Source organism: Ruditapes philippinarum, unplaced genomic scaffold (genome assembly GCF_026571515.1).
Source record: "Ruditapes philippinarum isolate M1 unplaced genomic scaffold, ASM2657151v2 ctg3913_1_1_1_1, whole genome shotgun sequence".
Lineage (NCBI taxonomy): Eukaryota > Metazoa > Mollusca > Bivalvia > Venerida > Veneridae > Ruditapes > Ruditapes philippinarum.
The window spans coordinates 19,662-33,382 of record NW_026859290.1 but is presented as its reverse complement, the minus strand read 5'-3'; the positions used below and the strand labels follow the sequence as shown (position 1 = coordinate 33,382).

The window sequence follows — 13,721 nt, the reverse complement described above, 5'->3', positions numbered from 1 at the left end:
ATCTTCTTTGAAAAAACCCAAATAGCTAGAGTTTAGATATTAAGCATGAACATCTTCTAGTAAGTTTGTTCAAATAAAAGCCCTGGGGTCAAAACTGGCCCGGCCCCAGGGGTGTCATTGTTTTTAACTATGTGTGTATAGTAAAAACTTAAAAAAAAATCTTCTTTTAAAAAGCCCAATGAGCTAGAGCTTATGGGTGTCTACCAAGTTTGTGCAAATAAAAGCCCTTAGGTTAAATTGGCCCTGCAACGTTGGGGGGTGGGGGTTGGGTGCGCCTATATACAGGTGAGCGACCTCAGGGCCATCATGGCCCTCTTGTTTGTTTTTTGACATGACAAGACTGGATATATTTTTCCAAGATTTGTATGCCATTTGATGTAGATCTGAACTAATAACATGTTTTCAAACTTTCAGCCCTCAACTTGTTTTTCCAGAGAAATAAGTTTTATTGCATAAAATGGCCAAAACATGAAAAGCATTGCAATGTTTTTCACTCAAATTGCGCACAGAATCGCAATATTTATAGATTTTGAATTAAATTCTTGAGTATATTTCTTGATAATCCTCTGCAAAGTTTTCCATTTTAAAGGCTTCACTTGGTAATCTGAAAATTTCAAATTTTATGGCTTTAGGCTTCTTAACCTCAGTGGAGCTCCTTTAATGTTTGGAAAATTGTATGAATCATTAATGTTAACTGATAGAGTGTATAATTTGTTATCATTTTTGCAATGTTGTATGAATTAGTATACAGTTATTTAATGGGAAGACCAATGAGATTGCAGCTATTTTTAGTAGCAGTGTATCTGTTATTTGTTGTCCATCATTTGTTGCTGTCCACAGTTTCTCAAAACAACATCTCCTCCTAAACAACTAGGTGGATTTGATGGAAAATAAATTTAAGTCTTCATTTGTGAAACTACAAGCCGAAACTTAGATATTTGGCATGTAACATTACGTAGTTGATATCTACAAAAATTCTTCTTCTCTAAAATTACAATGCCAAGAGCTTAGGTATTTTGCATGAAGCACCACCTTGTGGTCCTCTGCAAAAGTTTTATAAATCATGCCCCTTGGGTCAATACTGGCCCATCCTGAGGATTACTCGCTTTATATAGATGTACATAGTAAAGTTTGTTTATATAGACTTACGTACATGAAGTTATACAATAAATTAATTCTTTTTGTGTGAAATTACCATGCCAAGAGCTTAGAAATATATTTGTCATGAAGAATTTTGTAGTAGACACATCTACAAATATTAAAAAAATTGTGCAGCCAAGAGAAAACAAGAGCTGTCCGTAAGACAGCGCGCTCGACTTTTTTATTGCTTGCCAATAAAAAAAGTTTTTGCAGTAAAAGGCAATACAAGAATCTCTGTATTTTTAAAGTGAACTAGTTGTTTGATACCCTTGAATATTACAGCAATGTTTATATGACATAATTTATGGTAAAGTGAAGAAGTGGATAGGAATGAATTTTTTTAGATTTTTTAAGTTTTTTAGTGCTTGCCTATAATACAAAACATTGACAGTTAAGGGCCATAATTCAAATAAAATCTTTGACAGAATTACCTTCTCCTGGACATGTTTGGGAATCATGATTGTAAACAAGTATTCCAACTTTCAAATTAATATCTCAAACAGTTCAGTCAAAAAGTGGACTGGTACTAAAACTTAACCAAGATTCTAAGTCGATAAAAGGCCTTAATTTTTAAAACAAATCCTTGACAGAGTTACCTTCTCTTGCGTACAGATGGGGTAATGATGTGAAATAGCATTAAAAGTTTCAAAGCAAATATCTCAAAGGGTTAAGGCAATAAGTGGATTTTACCCATATTCAATGTATTTTCTAAGTCAAAAAGGGGCATAATTCTGTCAAAACCTTGACAGAGTTATGTCCTCTTGTCTGTTGATGAAGGTCGTGATGGTAAACAAGTATGGTCAGTTTCAAAGCAATACCTCCAATGGTTTTGAAATAAAGTGAGGTGGTACAAAAAACTTAACCAAGCTCAATACACTTTCTAAGTCAAAAAAGGGCCATAATTCTGTCAAAAACCTTGACAGAGTTATGTACTCTTGTCTGTAGATGGAGGTTATGATGGTGAACAAGTATGGTAAGTTTCAAAGCCATACTTGTAATACTTCTGAAATAAAGTGGGGTGGTACGAAAAACTTAACCAAGGTGTGACGCCAACGCCGACGCCGGGGCGAGTAGGATAGCTCCCCTTTTCATAGAAAAGTCGAGCTAAAAAATGAGAAACCCAAATGTGACTGAATTACTGGCTTTACCCTCCTCTAGCATAAATCTCAGGTGAGAGATCCAGGACCATCATGGTCATTTTGTTAAATCATATAATAATTGCATTATTGTATAAATTTTCAGAATAACTTTGATACAATACATTATTTTGCATTAATTTTCCACTGTTTGTGTGTTATTAAATACGATATATTAACTATTTTGTACTAATTTGTGACTGGTATAAATTGTCAGTGATACACTTTGTTGCAGCTATAACATTTTACTCCAAGTTGTTGGCATTATATATGAAGGTTGGAGTAGAGCGAAAATATATCCAAGCCCAAACACTGATACCATATTATATTGATTAAACTGTTATTTATAATTATGCAGTTTGTTATACTAGTATATTTACAGCTTTGGGGATTTTTATGCTCCCCGGAGTGTGGGCATATAATCGTCTCTTTGTCTGTCCATCTGTCTGTCTGCTTTTCTTGTCAGGGACATAACTGAAACAACAAGAGGTATCAACATGAAACTTTTTATGTAGATTGATCTCATTGGGTAGAAGTGCAGTGCTTAACCATAACTTAAATTATCTCCACTTTTAGAAAAATATTGTTTGGGACATAACTCTAAAATTGTAAGAGATATTAATATGAAACTTTGTAGGTAGATAGATTTTTTTGAGTAGATGTATAGCACACAAGAACTTGAACTCTGCCTTGTCTAATTTTGGAGTTATTGCCCTTTGTTCAATTTTACACTTTAAACATTGCCCGAACATAACTCTAAAATTATATGAGATATAAGGGAATTCAAAGCCATGAGGGGCAAGTTGATTGTGGTCAAAGACATTAACCACTGCCATATACTGTGCTCTATCATACAAGGAAAAATGAAAATAGGAAAATGAAAATAAGACAAACATTAACTTCATTTTACACATTTATATCTCATAACAATTTTATAACTGCTTTATACAAACATATATATAAATATATAATTTAACTGTAACAATCATGATGTTTTCTAAAATGTGGTTCAGAAACAATGAACACTTTGACACATGTTTACACTTCTGGCATAATCTAACACTTCGATACATCAACAAAAATCGGGCTGAAATATTTCATCATAATTATAAAGTCAAATGTTTGTGTTATCATTCAAAACTTAACCATTTTAATTGTAATTAAAGAACAACTTTTAAAACAAAAGGGCACCAACCTGACCTCAAGGCCATGATTTGATCCAGTGTGAAAAAAGATGTATTAATTCGACAGATTAACATGCTTAAATACACTTGTATGTCTTCTAGACAATTGCTAGATATTAATGTAGGATTTAGTAACATTATGCCTGTCCAAGAGTTAGTGGTGGATATTCTGGTAAAATTCAAAGTAACTTCTCATATTTGTTTTTCGATTTCATAATAAACGATTCTTGAATAGTCTATAACCCCCGTGACCTACTTAAACATCTATAAAAAATCTATAATAATAAATTATTCTTCTTCTGATATTATCGGTTATGTTCAATTTATAAAAAAATTAAGGAAATCTTATCCTAAACAATTATTTTCTTTCAACATTACAATAGATAATCTTTTGAAATAGGCGACTATATTATCACAACTCGACAGTGAATAAATTACCATAATGTCACTAATTACCATTGTATCAAGATTTTTACATAATACATTGTAAGTGAAAAGAAGAATACATAAAACAAACATCTGTTACAAAATTAAAATGAAAAAAAAATCACACAAAAAATTGTTATCTTGAATACATACATACAAGTAGAAAGCAATTGCTTCTCTAAATTAAATATAAATGCTATCAACTTATGTTAACATTAAAATTAGACACACATGAATAGTACTTTTTCATTAATGAACTTGTCATGTTTCGGAATAACCATTGCTAATTTTGAGGGGTTTCAAAATAAGAAATCTTATTCTAAAAAGCAATATAGCTTGGTCTCAAACTGCACTTATTTAAATGCGGACTATGGTAAACGATTATCACTGTTTTAATTTTACTCTAATTGGATAAGTGTTGATTTATCATAATCAATTCAGCCCTTGTAATGTATTAATGTTTTATATTTACATTCTTAAGCCTGTTGCATAAATGCGCAGATGCAATTCTTTAAAGTTTTAGTTTTTGTCATTTAATTGAAGCACAATTGAATAAAATCCTAAAAAAACACTCGTCTTTATCACGAAGTGGACTCACTTTCTTTCATAGACCATGTAAAATAAAGTAACACTTTTCGCTTATTGTCCCTATCTTCATATGGCACATTTTGACAACATGCTCTTTTCTCACACTGATTTATGCCACAGTCTCAAGAGTTCATAAACAAACTGTCTGCAGTCATTTCAAGTGAACTGCTGTAGTCTATCATAGTTGACATAAACTGCCGGAATTCTCGTAACACATCACGTTCCTGTCTACTAGAATGACTTGGGTATTTCGTATGATACACAAGTTTATCAGCCAGATAATGTAGCCATAAGACGTTAGAATGTGGATTTAACTTCTCCCAGTTACCTCTATAAAACAAAGTAATAACAAGTGTTGGCTCGTTTTATTTTTATGTAAGATTTAAACTATACTGAACCAAAAAAAAAAAAACTCTCGCAAAGTATGTGCCAGTTGTTCACGGGTACCACTTAGATGTACACACTTATATACATGTAGCTTGTATTGCAAAATCGGTCAGCTAATCCCCGTATAAAAGCCCGATATGTTTATTCAACGTAAAAATCGTGTTTCAAAAGGATTGAAAAAATGTACTAGCATATCTACATTCAAACTTGGAGAAAGTTTCTTTTTTGTTTCAGTATACATAATAATGCCTTTGTTTGAATCTTACCTAAAAGAAATGTCATGTTCAAGGAAAAATACAAGCAATGATCAAAGTATTGCAACCAATTCAAAAGTCCCCAACTAGTTAGAACCCTACGGTTAAGGTGAAGGTCACATCTAAATTATTCAATATGTTTGTTTGGTAGCAAGTCTTGTTTTGGCTAAGTATAAATCAAATCCGTATAAAAATGATAAAAATATGGCAATTTTAAAGCCAAAATTCAATAAGGTAAAATTATTGAATTGTCATAATTTTGTTATTTATGTATTTGATGGACAAAACAAGACCTTCTACAAAGCAAACCGTCAAGGCCAAATCAACGAAATTCTCTTATTTAAGGTAAAATTATTGAATTTTCATAATTTTGTTATTTATGTACGGATTTGATGGACAAAACAAGACCTTTTACAAAGCAAACCGTCAAGGCCAAATCAACGAAATTCTCTTATTTTATCCTTAAACTATGAAATCTTGACCATATGCACAGTTTAAGATGTAAAATTGAACTTCGATATCAGCTGATAGATTCTTCTTTCTTGTGCTTTGATGAACAGCTATGAAATTCAAACCATGTGCATATTTTATATGTAAAATTGAATTTTGATATGAGCTGACTTAGATTTTGACCTAGTGACCTATTTTTGTTCTTTGATATAAAGCTAAGAAATTTGGACCACATGCACAATTTTAAAACTGAACCTTCAAATCAGCTGATCTAGATTTTGACCTAGTGACCTACTTTATTGTTGTTATTTTTTTTTTTTTTTTTGGAATAACAGCTTTGAATTTTGAACCATATGCGCAGTTTAAGATATAAAATTGAACTTTGATATCGGCTGATCTGGATTTTGACCTAGTGACATACTTTAGCGTTTTTAGTTTTTTTCTATAATTTTCTTATATATTCATTAAATCTTTTTGTTTGATTTTGGAAAATAAATCCAGCGTTGCCCAGCGGTGGCTCTTTGTTATAATTACTAGCACTCGACTATCTCATTAAATTCATATCCTAAATGTCGCTTCACAAGTGAAGAGTAAAGAAGCGAAAACGATGATATTGAACACTCGAAGTCTTGAAATAAACCAAACCAATCAAACGGCAAGGTGCTTGTTATAGACAAACCATTAATAGTCTAGTAATATTCTTTACTTTGAATAAAATAAAAGAAATAAAAACTTCATCGGTACGTACTTATTTTCTTTCTTCATCTCTCTGTAAACATCAAATTGATAATCACCCTTTCCGTCAAATAGCGTGTCATCATCTGGTATTGTTGTATAAACTGTACATCCATCTGAAATATTCAAACATCTCCCCATTACACTATTGATCCCTTATCTTAGAATACATTTTTTTCTTACATGGACTTATTTAGCTGCTTATTTTGGAAAATTACATTTATTTTTCTTTCTTTTGTGAGGAGGGGCTTGATAGATTAGGCTCAGATTTGATATTTAACAGTAATGATAATCACTACACAATCCTATTATTAAATGTAAAATAAACCTCTTTTGAGATGGCATGTTACGTTTTAAATTCACACATAGGTAAATACAGTATAAATGCATATTCATATTTGCATTAAAAACAAAGGAAGGTGCCTGCTTGTGCCTGAAATAATTCACATAGGGGCACCTGAGGCCTTCCTACGCCAGTAAAGCTGAAAAGTCGCCATATGACATATACTGTGCTGGTGCAACAGCCAGTCAAAACAATATAAGAAAATGTCGCTCACCTGAAGACATACTGTGATTTATGTTATTTATGTAAAAGCAGTAACTTAAGCTTAAGTGTTTATTACAAGAAATTGGACGATGTTCGACACTAGACCATACGTTATGCCCTTTTTTAATAATACTATATACATGGTCATAATTTCATAGCTGAACATAAAAAAACAAGAAAGTAGGTCACTAGATCAATATTAAGGTCATTTGATATCAGATTTCAGTTCTACCCCAGAAATTGTGCACATGGTTAAAATGTCATAGATGTATAAAAACGGGGGTCATTTTATTAAAATCTAGGTAAGCTGATACTAAAGTTCAAATTTACATCTAAAACGGTATCCTATTTGTACATAATGATAATCAATTACTCCCTCCTCCCTCATTCAAGCAGCCAATATTGAACATCTATAAACTTCTATTTTATAAATCTATTACCTTTGGTCAGTCGTGACATAGAAAAGTCTATTACACAGGCTTCCACCCCATGTGACGACACTACGACTGGTCTACCCTTCAATCTGAAGGTAATATCTTCCTTGTCTGTGGGGCGAACAAGTACGTTACCCCAGTGAAGATCCCGGTGCTCGAACTGGAGCGCCTCCTCTGCCACTGCCAGTGCATAGCCTACTTGTGTCAGAACACTTTTGGCTTGATGGATTGTTGTGAACTAAATAATTAATGATAAATTAACTTATGTGAATCAAATTGAAAAATAAATTTTGTCATATGCATAAATTAAAGTTTCAAAATTTCAATAAATAACAGCATTGCATATGTATCTTTATCAGTTTTTATAGCTATTGTCTCTGATTCAGCATCACTGTCAAACTAGAGTTAGATGATAGAACATCAACGAATCTACATATTTTTACTGAAAGGGACACCACAAAGGGCTATAATTCACACAAAAATCCATGCAAGAGTAATATACCTCGGAAAGTTTTAAAATCCAAGAAAATTTCTTGGTGGTTGATGAGATGTGAAGCTGCACACAAAACATTTACCACGCAAACACACAGATGAGAAGGTGACCAAAATTTACCTTATAAGATTCTAAATCAGTTCCACAATCATCAAACTCCAACATAATGTAAAGTTGCTTTTCTGGAAATACGTCTGAAATGTAACACAGTAAAACTTTGTCTGAGAAACTTAAGCACATAAAATAATCAAAATATAGCTATTTAATGTGGCCTTCAGCTTTTCTAACAGTGAAATATATATTTTTTTTAATAAATCGTTTTATGTGCATATAAGTGTCAAATCAAAAGTATTTTGGCAGAATATGAAATTTGCCGTAGATAAAATACATAAATAACGAATAATAAGGAAAGCCTTTTATATAGTAAGTTCTACCTGCACCAAGCTGTTTCATGCAACTGGGCATTAATATAGTTTTTTTTATATCAGGTCACAGTTTCAAATTTTACTTCTATACATATTTAATAAATATAAACGTATATGTAGATGTTTTAGACCAGTTTTGTGTGGAAGCCCTTTGTAGAATTTGAACCCATCTCATAAATAATGTTGAAAGTAATACCACTAACCAGGTCTGTCATTTTCGGAGCCTTTATTTTTATTAAATATGTCCCACTGTTTCAGTAACTCGGCTGGATATCTTCCTTTAACACATGATAAATTGTTAACTTCACAGAAGTTTGATGTCATGGAGGTCTTACCGTTACGTAAGTTGCTTAATTCCCTGTAAACAAAGAAATAAAATTAATGTATTTTTTATCATTATATCTTATATTATCTTGTATTTTTTTTTCAGCTTCAGGTCCACAAAATGTGGAACCCCATTTATTAATAAATCGAAATCATACAATCATACATAACCATGCAAATACACATCATACAGTAAATCATTAAACATTAAATAAAAGGAGACATAAGATTTTCACATTACATTTATAGTATAAATTTTGAAGTTGATGAGAGGTAATATAAAAAGAACGTAATATAAAAAGAACGTTAGAGGAAAACAATGGTTTGTAATTGCATTATATAATAATTATGAACATATGGTTTTTGAGATAAATTTACTTTCATTTAAATACAGTTTATTTACTTATTTTTTCATCCTGTCCTCCAAAGTAACCATATTTCTTCAAATTCTTCGAATAACTTTGAAAGATCTTCACCCAATGGACAATCCTGGCAAGAGCGGTTGAAATCGGACTTGTGGTTTTTATGGAAAAGATTTTTTAAGGTTACTACACTCAGGTGAATTGCTATAAAAAGAGTATAAATCACTTTTAGATTACACCTACTTAGCTATAACAACTTCAGGTAGAATTTCTGCAAACTTTTTCTGTTTTTCATCATTCACTTCAAAATCACCTTCTATAGGGATGATCTGAAAAAAAAATTCAATTCAATTTTTATACATTTAATCTTTAATTTTCACCTTGCCTAGATGTTTAACTATTTTTATTGTTCCCGAAAAATTTCGGGGGAGCATAAAGTCGTCGGGTTGTCCGTCCGTCCGTCCGTCAGTCCGTCCGTCCATCCGTACGTACGTACGTCCCGAATTTGTGTCCGGCACATAACTTTGTTATTTGAAGTCGAATTTTAAAACTATTTCACAGAAACAATCACCATATTGAGGCGACGTGTCGCGCGCAACATTTGGGTCGCTACCTTGAAGGTCAAGGTCACACCATGACCTTGAACAAAAATCGTGTCTGGCCCATAACTAGGTTATTTAAAGTTGGATTTTACAACTATTTCACAAAAAAAGATCACCATATTGAGACGATGTGTCGCGCGCAACATTTGGGTTGCTACCTTGAAGGTCAAGGTCACAGCATGACCTTGAACAAAAATCGTGTCCGGCCCATAACTTTGTTATTTAAAGTTGGATTTTACAACTATTTTACAGAAATGTTCACCATATTGAGACGACGTGTCGCACACAACATTTGGGTCACTACCTTGAAGGTCAATGTCACAGCATGACCTTGAAGAAAAATCGTTTCCGGTCCATAGCTTTGTTATTTGAAGTCGGATTTTACAACTATTTCACAGAAATGATCACCATATTGAGACGATGTGTCGCGCGCAACATTTGGGTCGCTACCTTGAAGGTCAAGGTCACAGCATGACCTTGAAGCAAAATTGTGTCCGGCCCATAACGTCGTTATTTGAAGTCGGATTTTACAACTATTTTGGAATTATCACACTTTGAACTTTGTCTGGGACATAACCCTGAAACTACAAAAGATATACTTTTCTGTGTCCAAATCCTAGTCGGGGAGCATCACCCGGTTCAACCGGCTCTTGTTTTAAGTTAAGTTAAATAATAAAGTTAACTAAAATAAGCTCATTTAAAGGATGCAATTCCTTTCAAATGAACACAATAAGATTAAGATTCTTTCCCTTTCATTTAAGCAGAGAAAAATAAATGTGTATAAAATATCTGATTATTTACCTTACTTGGAGTGTACAAATGCTGAGTTATCATTTAATTAAATAAGTTAAACATTACTACCAAAAGACTAGAAAGACTTGAAAACGACTAGCCTTTGCCAGCATTCTAGAGCCAGAACATCATGGCATCAGTGTAAATGGTTATCAGTGACTCAATTATTTTATTTTACGTTTTACAATTTTGAACGCCAAACTAAAATGTTTACATGTCATACAATAAGGATAACTCTTGTTTCCCCTTGCATTGGGATTATTCATTTTGAAACTGGGGGCAAAACATATTCATGCATATGACCCAAAATCCGACATCACCTTTTAGAGCAAGAATAATTGCTGATAAGATAATTCCTAGCAAAAAATATGAGCATTTTTCAGATTATATTCATATTTTTGACTTTCACAGAATATCAGTGCATTCCATGATACTGATGTAAAATTCTCCGGGCCCTAATGTCATGATACTCGAGTCGAAACTTTACCCATTCCTCTTCCCAATCAATATATAATAATTATATATTGATTTTATATTCCCATTTATTTTTTAAATTATCTGTCTCAAGCACAAGACCTTTCATAATATCTAATTAAAATTTGCTTTTAGCAAAACAAAATAGATTTAACATATTGAGTAGTTTTTGTTGAAGAGCAAACCTCCCCTTTTTCTCCGAAACAATGCAAAAATCCCTACCTGAATGCCCCTGGCCTCAGTCCCTTAACAGCCCTAATATGCCTCAGAAATGGTTTATTTTTATTTCTCAAATGCCTTAAGTTTTGTTTTTTTATTTAAATCAAAAAATACTCATTGGCCAGTAATCTAACATTCCTTTGCATCACGCTTCTCAAAGTACCAATTTATAATAATTAGTTGTACTGAAGTGAAATATTACTTTATGTTAATACATGTTCCTACTTCATGGATTATACATTGCTACTTTCATGAGAAATTAAGTCATTTTCAGCACTACCTTCTCCATGTAATAAGCAACTTAAATGCTCTAAAACCATTATTTAAACGTTATTAAACTTATGTCTGTTCTTTCTACAGAAACTATTCTTTAACAGAATATCATTAGAAATGTAAAAAAATATCTCAAACCTTGAAGGCAATAGAATCTCCATTACTGTTGATAGCTCTAAAAACCTCACCGTAAACCCCTTCTCCTATCTTCCTACACTTTGAGATCATTCTGAAAGCAGTCGATATCATTATGTCACTTCAACAGCTCCTTTTGACAATTTCTTATGAAATTTACAACCAAGTTAAGATCATAGATATAACTTTGCACTTTTATACAAATTGACTAACTGGCTATCCAAATGCTACCTTGGGAAATACATAGTCACTGGTAGTTTACACAAACGGATAAAAAACTTACTTCTTAGTAAGAGCTGTTGTAAAGGTTATTGGTTCTGTCTGGTCACAGAGAATGAGAATTTTAGCTCGAGCTGACAGTGATACCTTACTGCTCTTTCTCTTCTTGGGAGTCAAAAGTTCCTAAAATGATAACATAAATACATTGTACCATCAAAGTCAGTAAAGGTTAAAGTCTCCTCACTACAAAAACTTGATACAAAAATTATTGCCGCCCAACTCCTAGACACACAATACAAAAATTCATTCAAAACTTACAAATGACTTACAAAACTTACTCCAAAGCTTGCATTACAGATCTTCAAATTTTAGTGTGAGAGCTCAAGAAAAAATACTCTTCATTCTTTTTTCATGACTTTAAAATGGAACTTTGAAGTTAAAATCAATTGCAATTGTTCAAAACACTGTTTTGAAATCCTAATAAATCAAGTTTCCAAAAGCTTTACATCATATTTCAAATACTCATACCGAGAACGAATTTTGCAGTTCTTGGAATTTAACACACAATCTGTAGTTATTTATTGGGGTAGAAGGGTCTTTTACCACCTGAAATAAAAGAAACTGTCAAAGTTAAAACATGTCTTGTAAGCCTGCTGCCATTTTAACCTGTATCGTGTTACACAATTCAATAAATATCAGAATTTAAACAAATTGTAATTGTCTTTTTATATGGCCTTTACTTTTAGTTTTAATCATGTAAAAGTAATTAATAACTTATACCAACATGGCATGCTTGAATTAATGTGAAACTAGAGAGGACAGTTTAACCAACAATTTTCATTGTTAATGATAGCTTTTATAAGAGAAAAGTCTTTTTATGCATTGTTATAGATCATCAGTCACATAGCTGCCACCACCATCATCTTCGTCATCATCATCAGCAGCAGCAGCACTGGCAGCAGCAGCAGCCTATGATACGGAAGGCTATTTTACAGCTTTATAGGGAGGAATAAATTCTTCATTTATAAAATCATGAGCCAAGGATATGAATAAATTACCTCTTCATCATTATCTTTATCACCTACATCGCCACTACCATTATTACCATCATCAACGTCTGCATCATCATATTCTGCAGAATGATAATCACTATATCTTGATGAATGAGCAGTGTGATATTCTGACCGTGACACATATTCTATCTCTTCCTGATTATCATCAGTAACTAATTCATCATTTTGAAGATACAAAATTGCATTAGTTTCACTAGAATCGATGTGTGACTCTACCAAAAGCTCTGCTAAGTCATTAATATCTTCATGACATTGTATTACTCTTGTCATTCTGGTATTCCTTCTTTGATTTATATGATTTATTGATAATCTTTCTAGATTTGATTTTGAACTTTTGTCCATTCGTCTAGTTATTCTTCTATCACATTCCTTTTCCTCTTCATCACTCTCAGATTCAACAATGTCACAGTTTCCACTATCTGATTCAGAGCCTGATTCAACATCTGAAACATGCTCATGTATGGCACTTAAATCTCCAACTCTTGAGTAATTGTTACTTTCGTCCTGTTCATTTTCACTATCATCTGAATTACCTTCAGTCTTACTATCCTCCTCACTTTCTTCTGTATCATCTTCTCTTCCATTTTCCTCTTCATACTCCTCCTCATATCTGTCAACTTTGTTTTCTGTAGCATCACTTGCGTTTTCAGTCACTGAAACTGCTTTGTGCCTGGTTCTCTTTGATAAAGGGGTACTGGTATCCACTGACAATAAATTGCTATCTTTATTCCTAATTTCAACTGGTGGAAAGTCAGACACCACAAGGTTATCAAAGTCACTGAAATTAACTGACAGTTTCATTACGTTCTTTTCTGTTATATTTGTTTCACAACACGTTTCGTTTTGCAGTGGTTCATGAACGCTGTTTTTCAAGGTTTGCAGAGTTATAGATTAGTCAATTCTCCGGTGCTGTCTCTGAGGGCTCTTGTCTTGCAATAATTCTTTCTGAAATCCCAAGCGAATTATCCTGTACTTGAAGAATCTGAGAGGATCTGTCCTGAAATAAAATTGTTCATGTTTTATAAAAATCATCTTAATTATATGAATCA

The 13,721-nt window shown here is 32.6% G+C and overlaps 1 protein-coding gene across 1 annotated transcript; it reads right to left on the bottom strand.

Annotated features, from left to right (window-relative positions):
* Nucleotides 1-4,463: 4,463 nt before the first annotated feature.
* Nucleotides 4,464-13,485, bottom strand: LOC132755962 (serine/threonine-protein kinase haspin-like). The gene is made up of 10 exons (XM_060746903.1): nt 12,658-13,485; nt 12,128-12,205; nt 11,664-11,782; nt 11,384-11,474; nt 9,129-9,214; nt 8,403-8,557; nt 7,895-7,968; nt 7,288-7,519; nt 6,314-6,416; nt 4,464-4,804 (listed from the first exon to the last, which is right to left on the bottom strand). The coding sequence occupies exons 1-10, from the start codon at nt 13,471-13,473 to the stop codon at nt 4,597-4,599; spliced, it is 1,962 nt and encodes a 653-aa protein (XP_060602886.1). The 5' UTR covers nt 13,474-13,485; the 3' UTR covers nt 4,464-4,596.
* Between the last annotated feature and the right edge of the window lie 236 nt (nt 13,486-13,721).

Excerpts from the sequence above, each read along its gene's own strand:
- LOC132755962 (XM_060746903.1), bottom strand. The coding sequence starts at position 13,473 with ATGAAACTGTCAGTTAATTTCAGTGACTTTGATAACCTTGTGGTGTCT. Across the intron at positions 7,520-7,894 it reads CTGATTTAGAATCTTATAAG|TTCACAACAATCCATCAAGC; the intron begins GTAAATTTTGGT and ends TTAATTATTTAG. Across the intron at positions 6,417-7,287 it reads TATGTCACGACTGACCAAAG|ATGGATGTACAGTTTATACA; the intron begins GTAATAGATTTA and ends TGAATATTTCAG.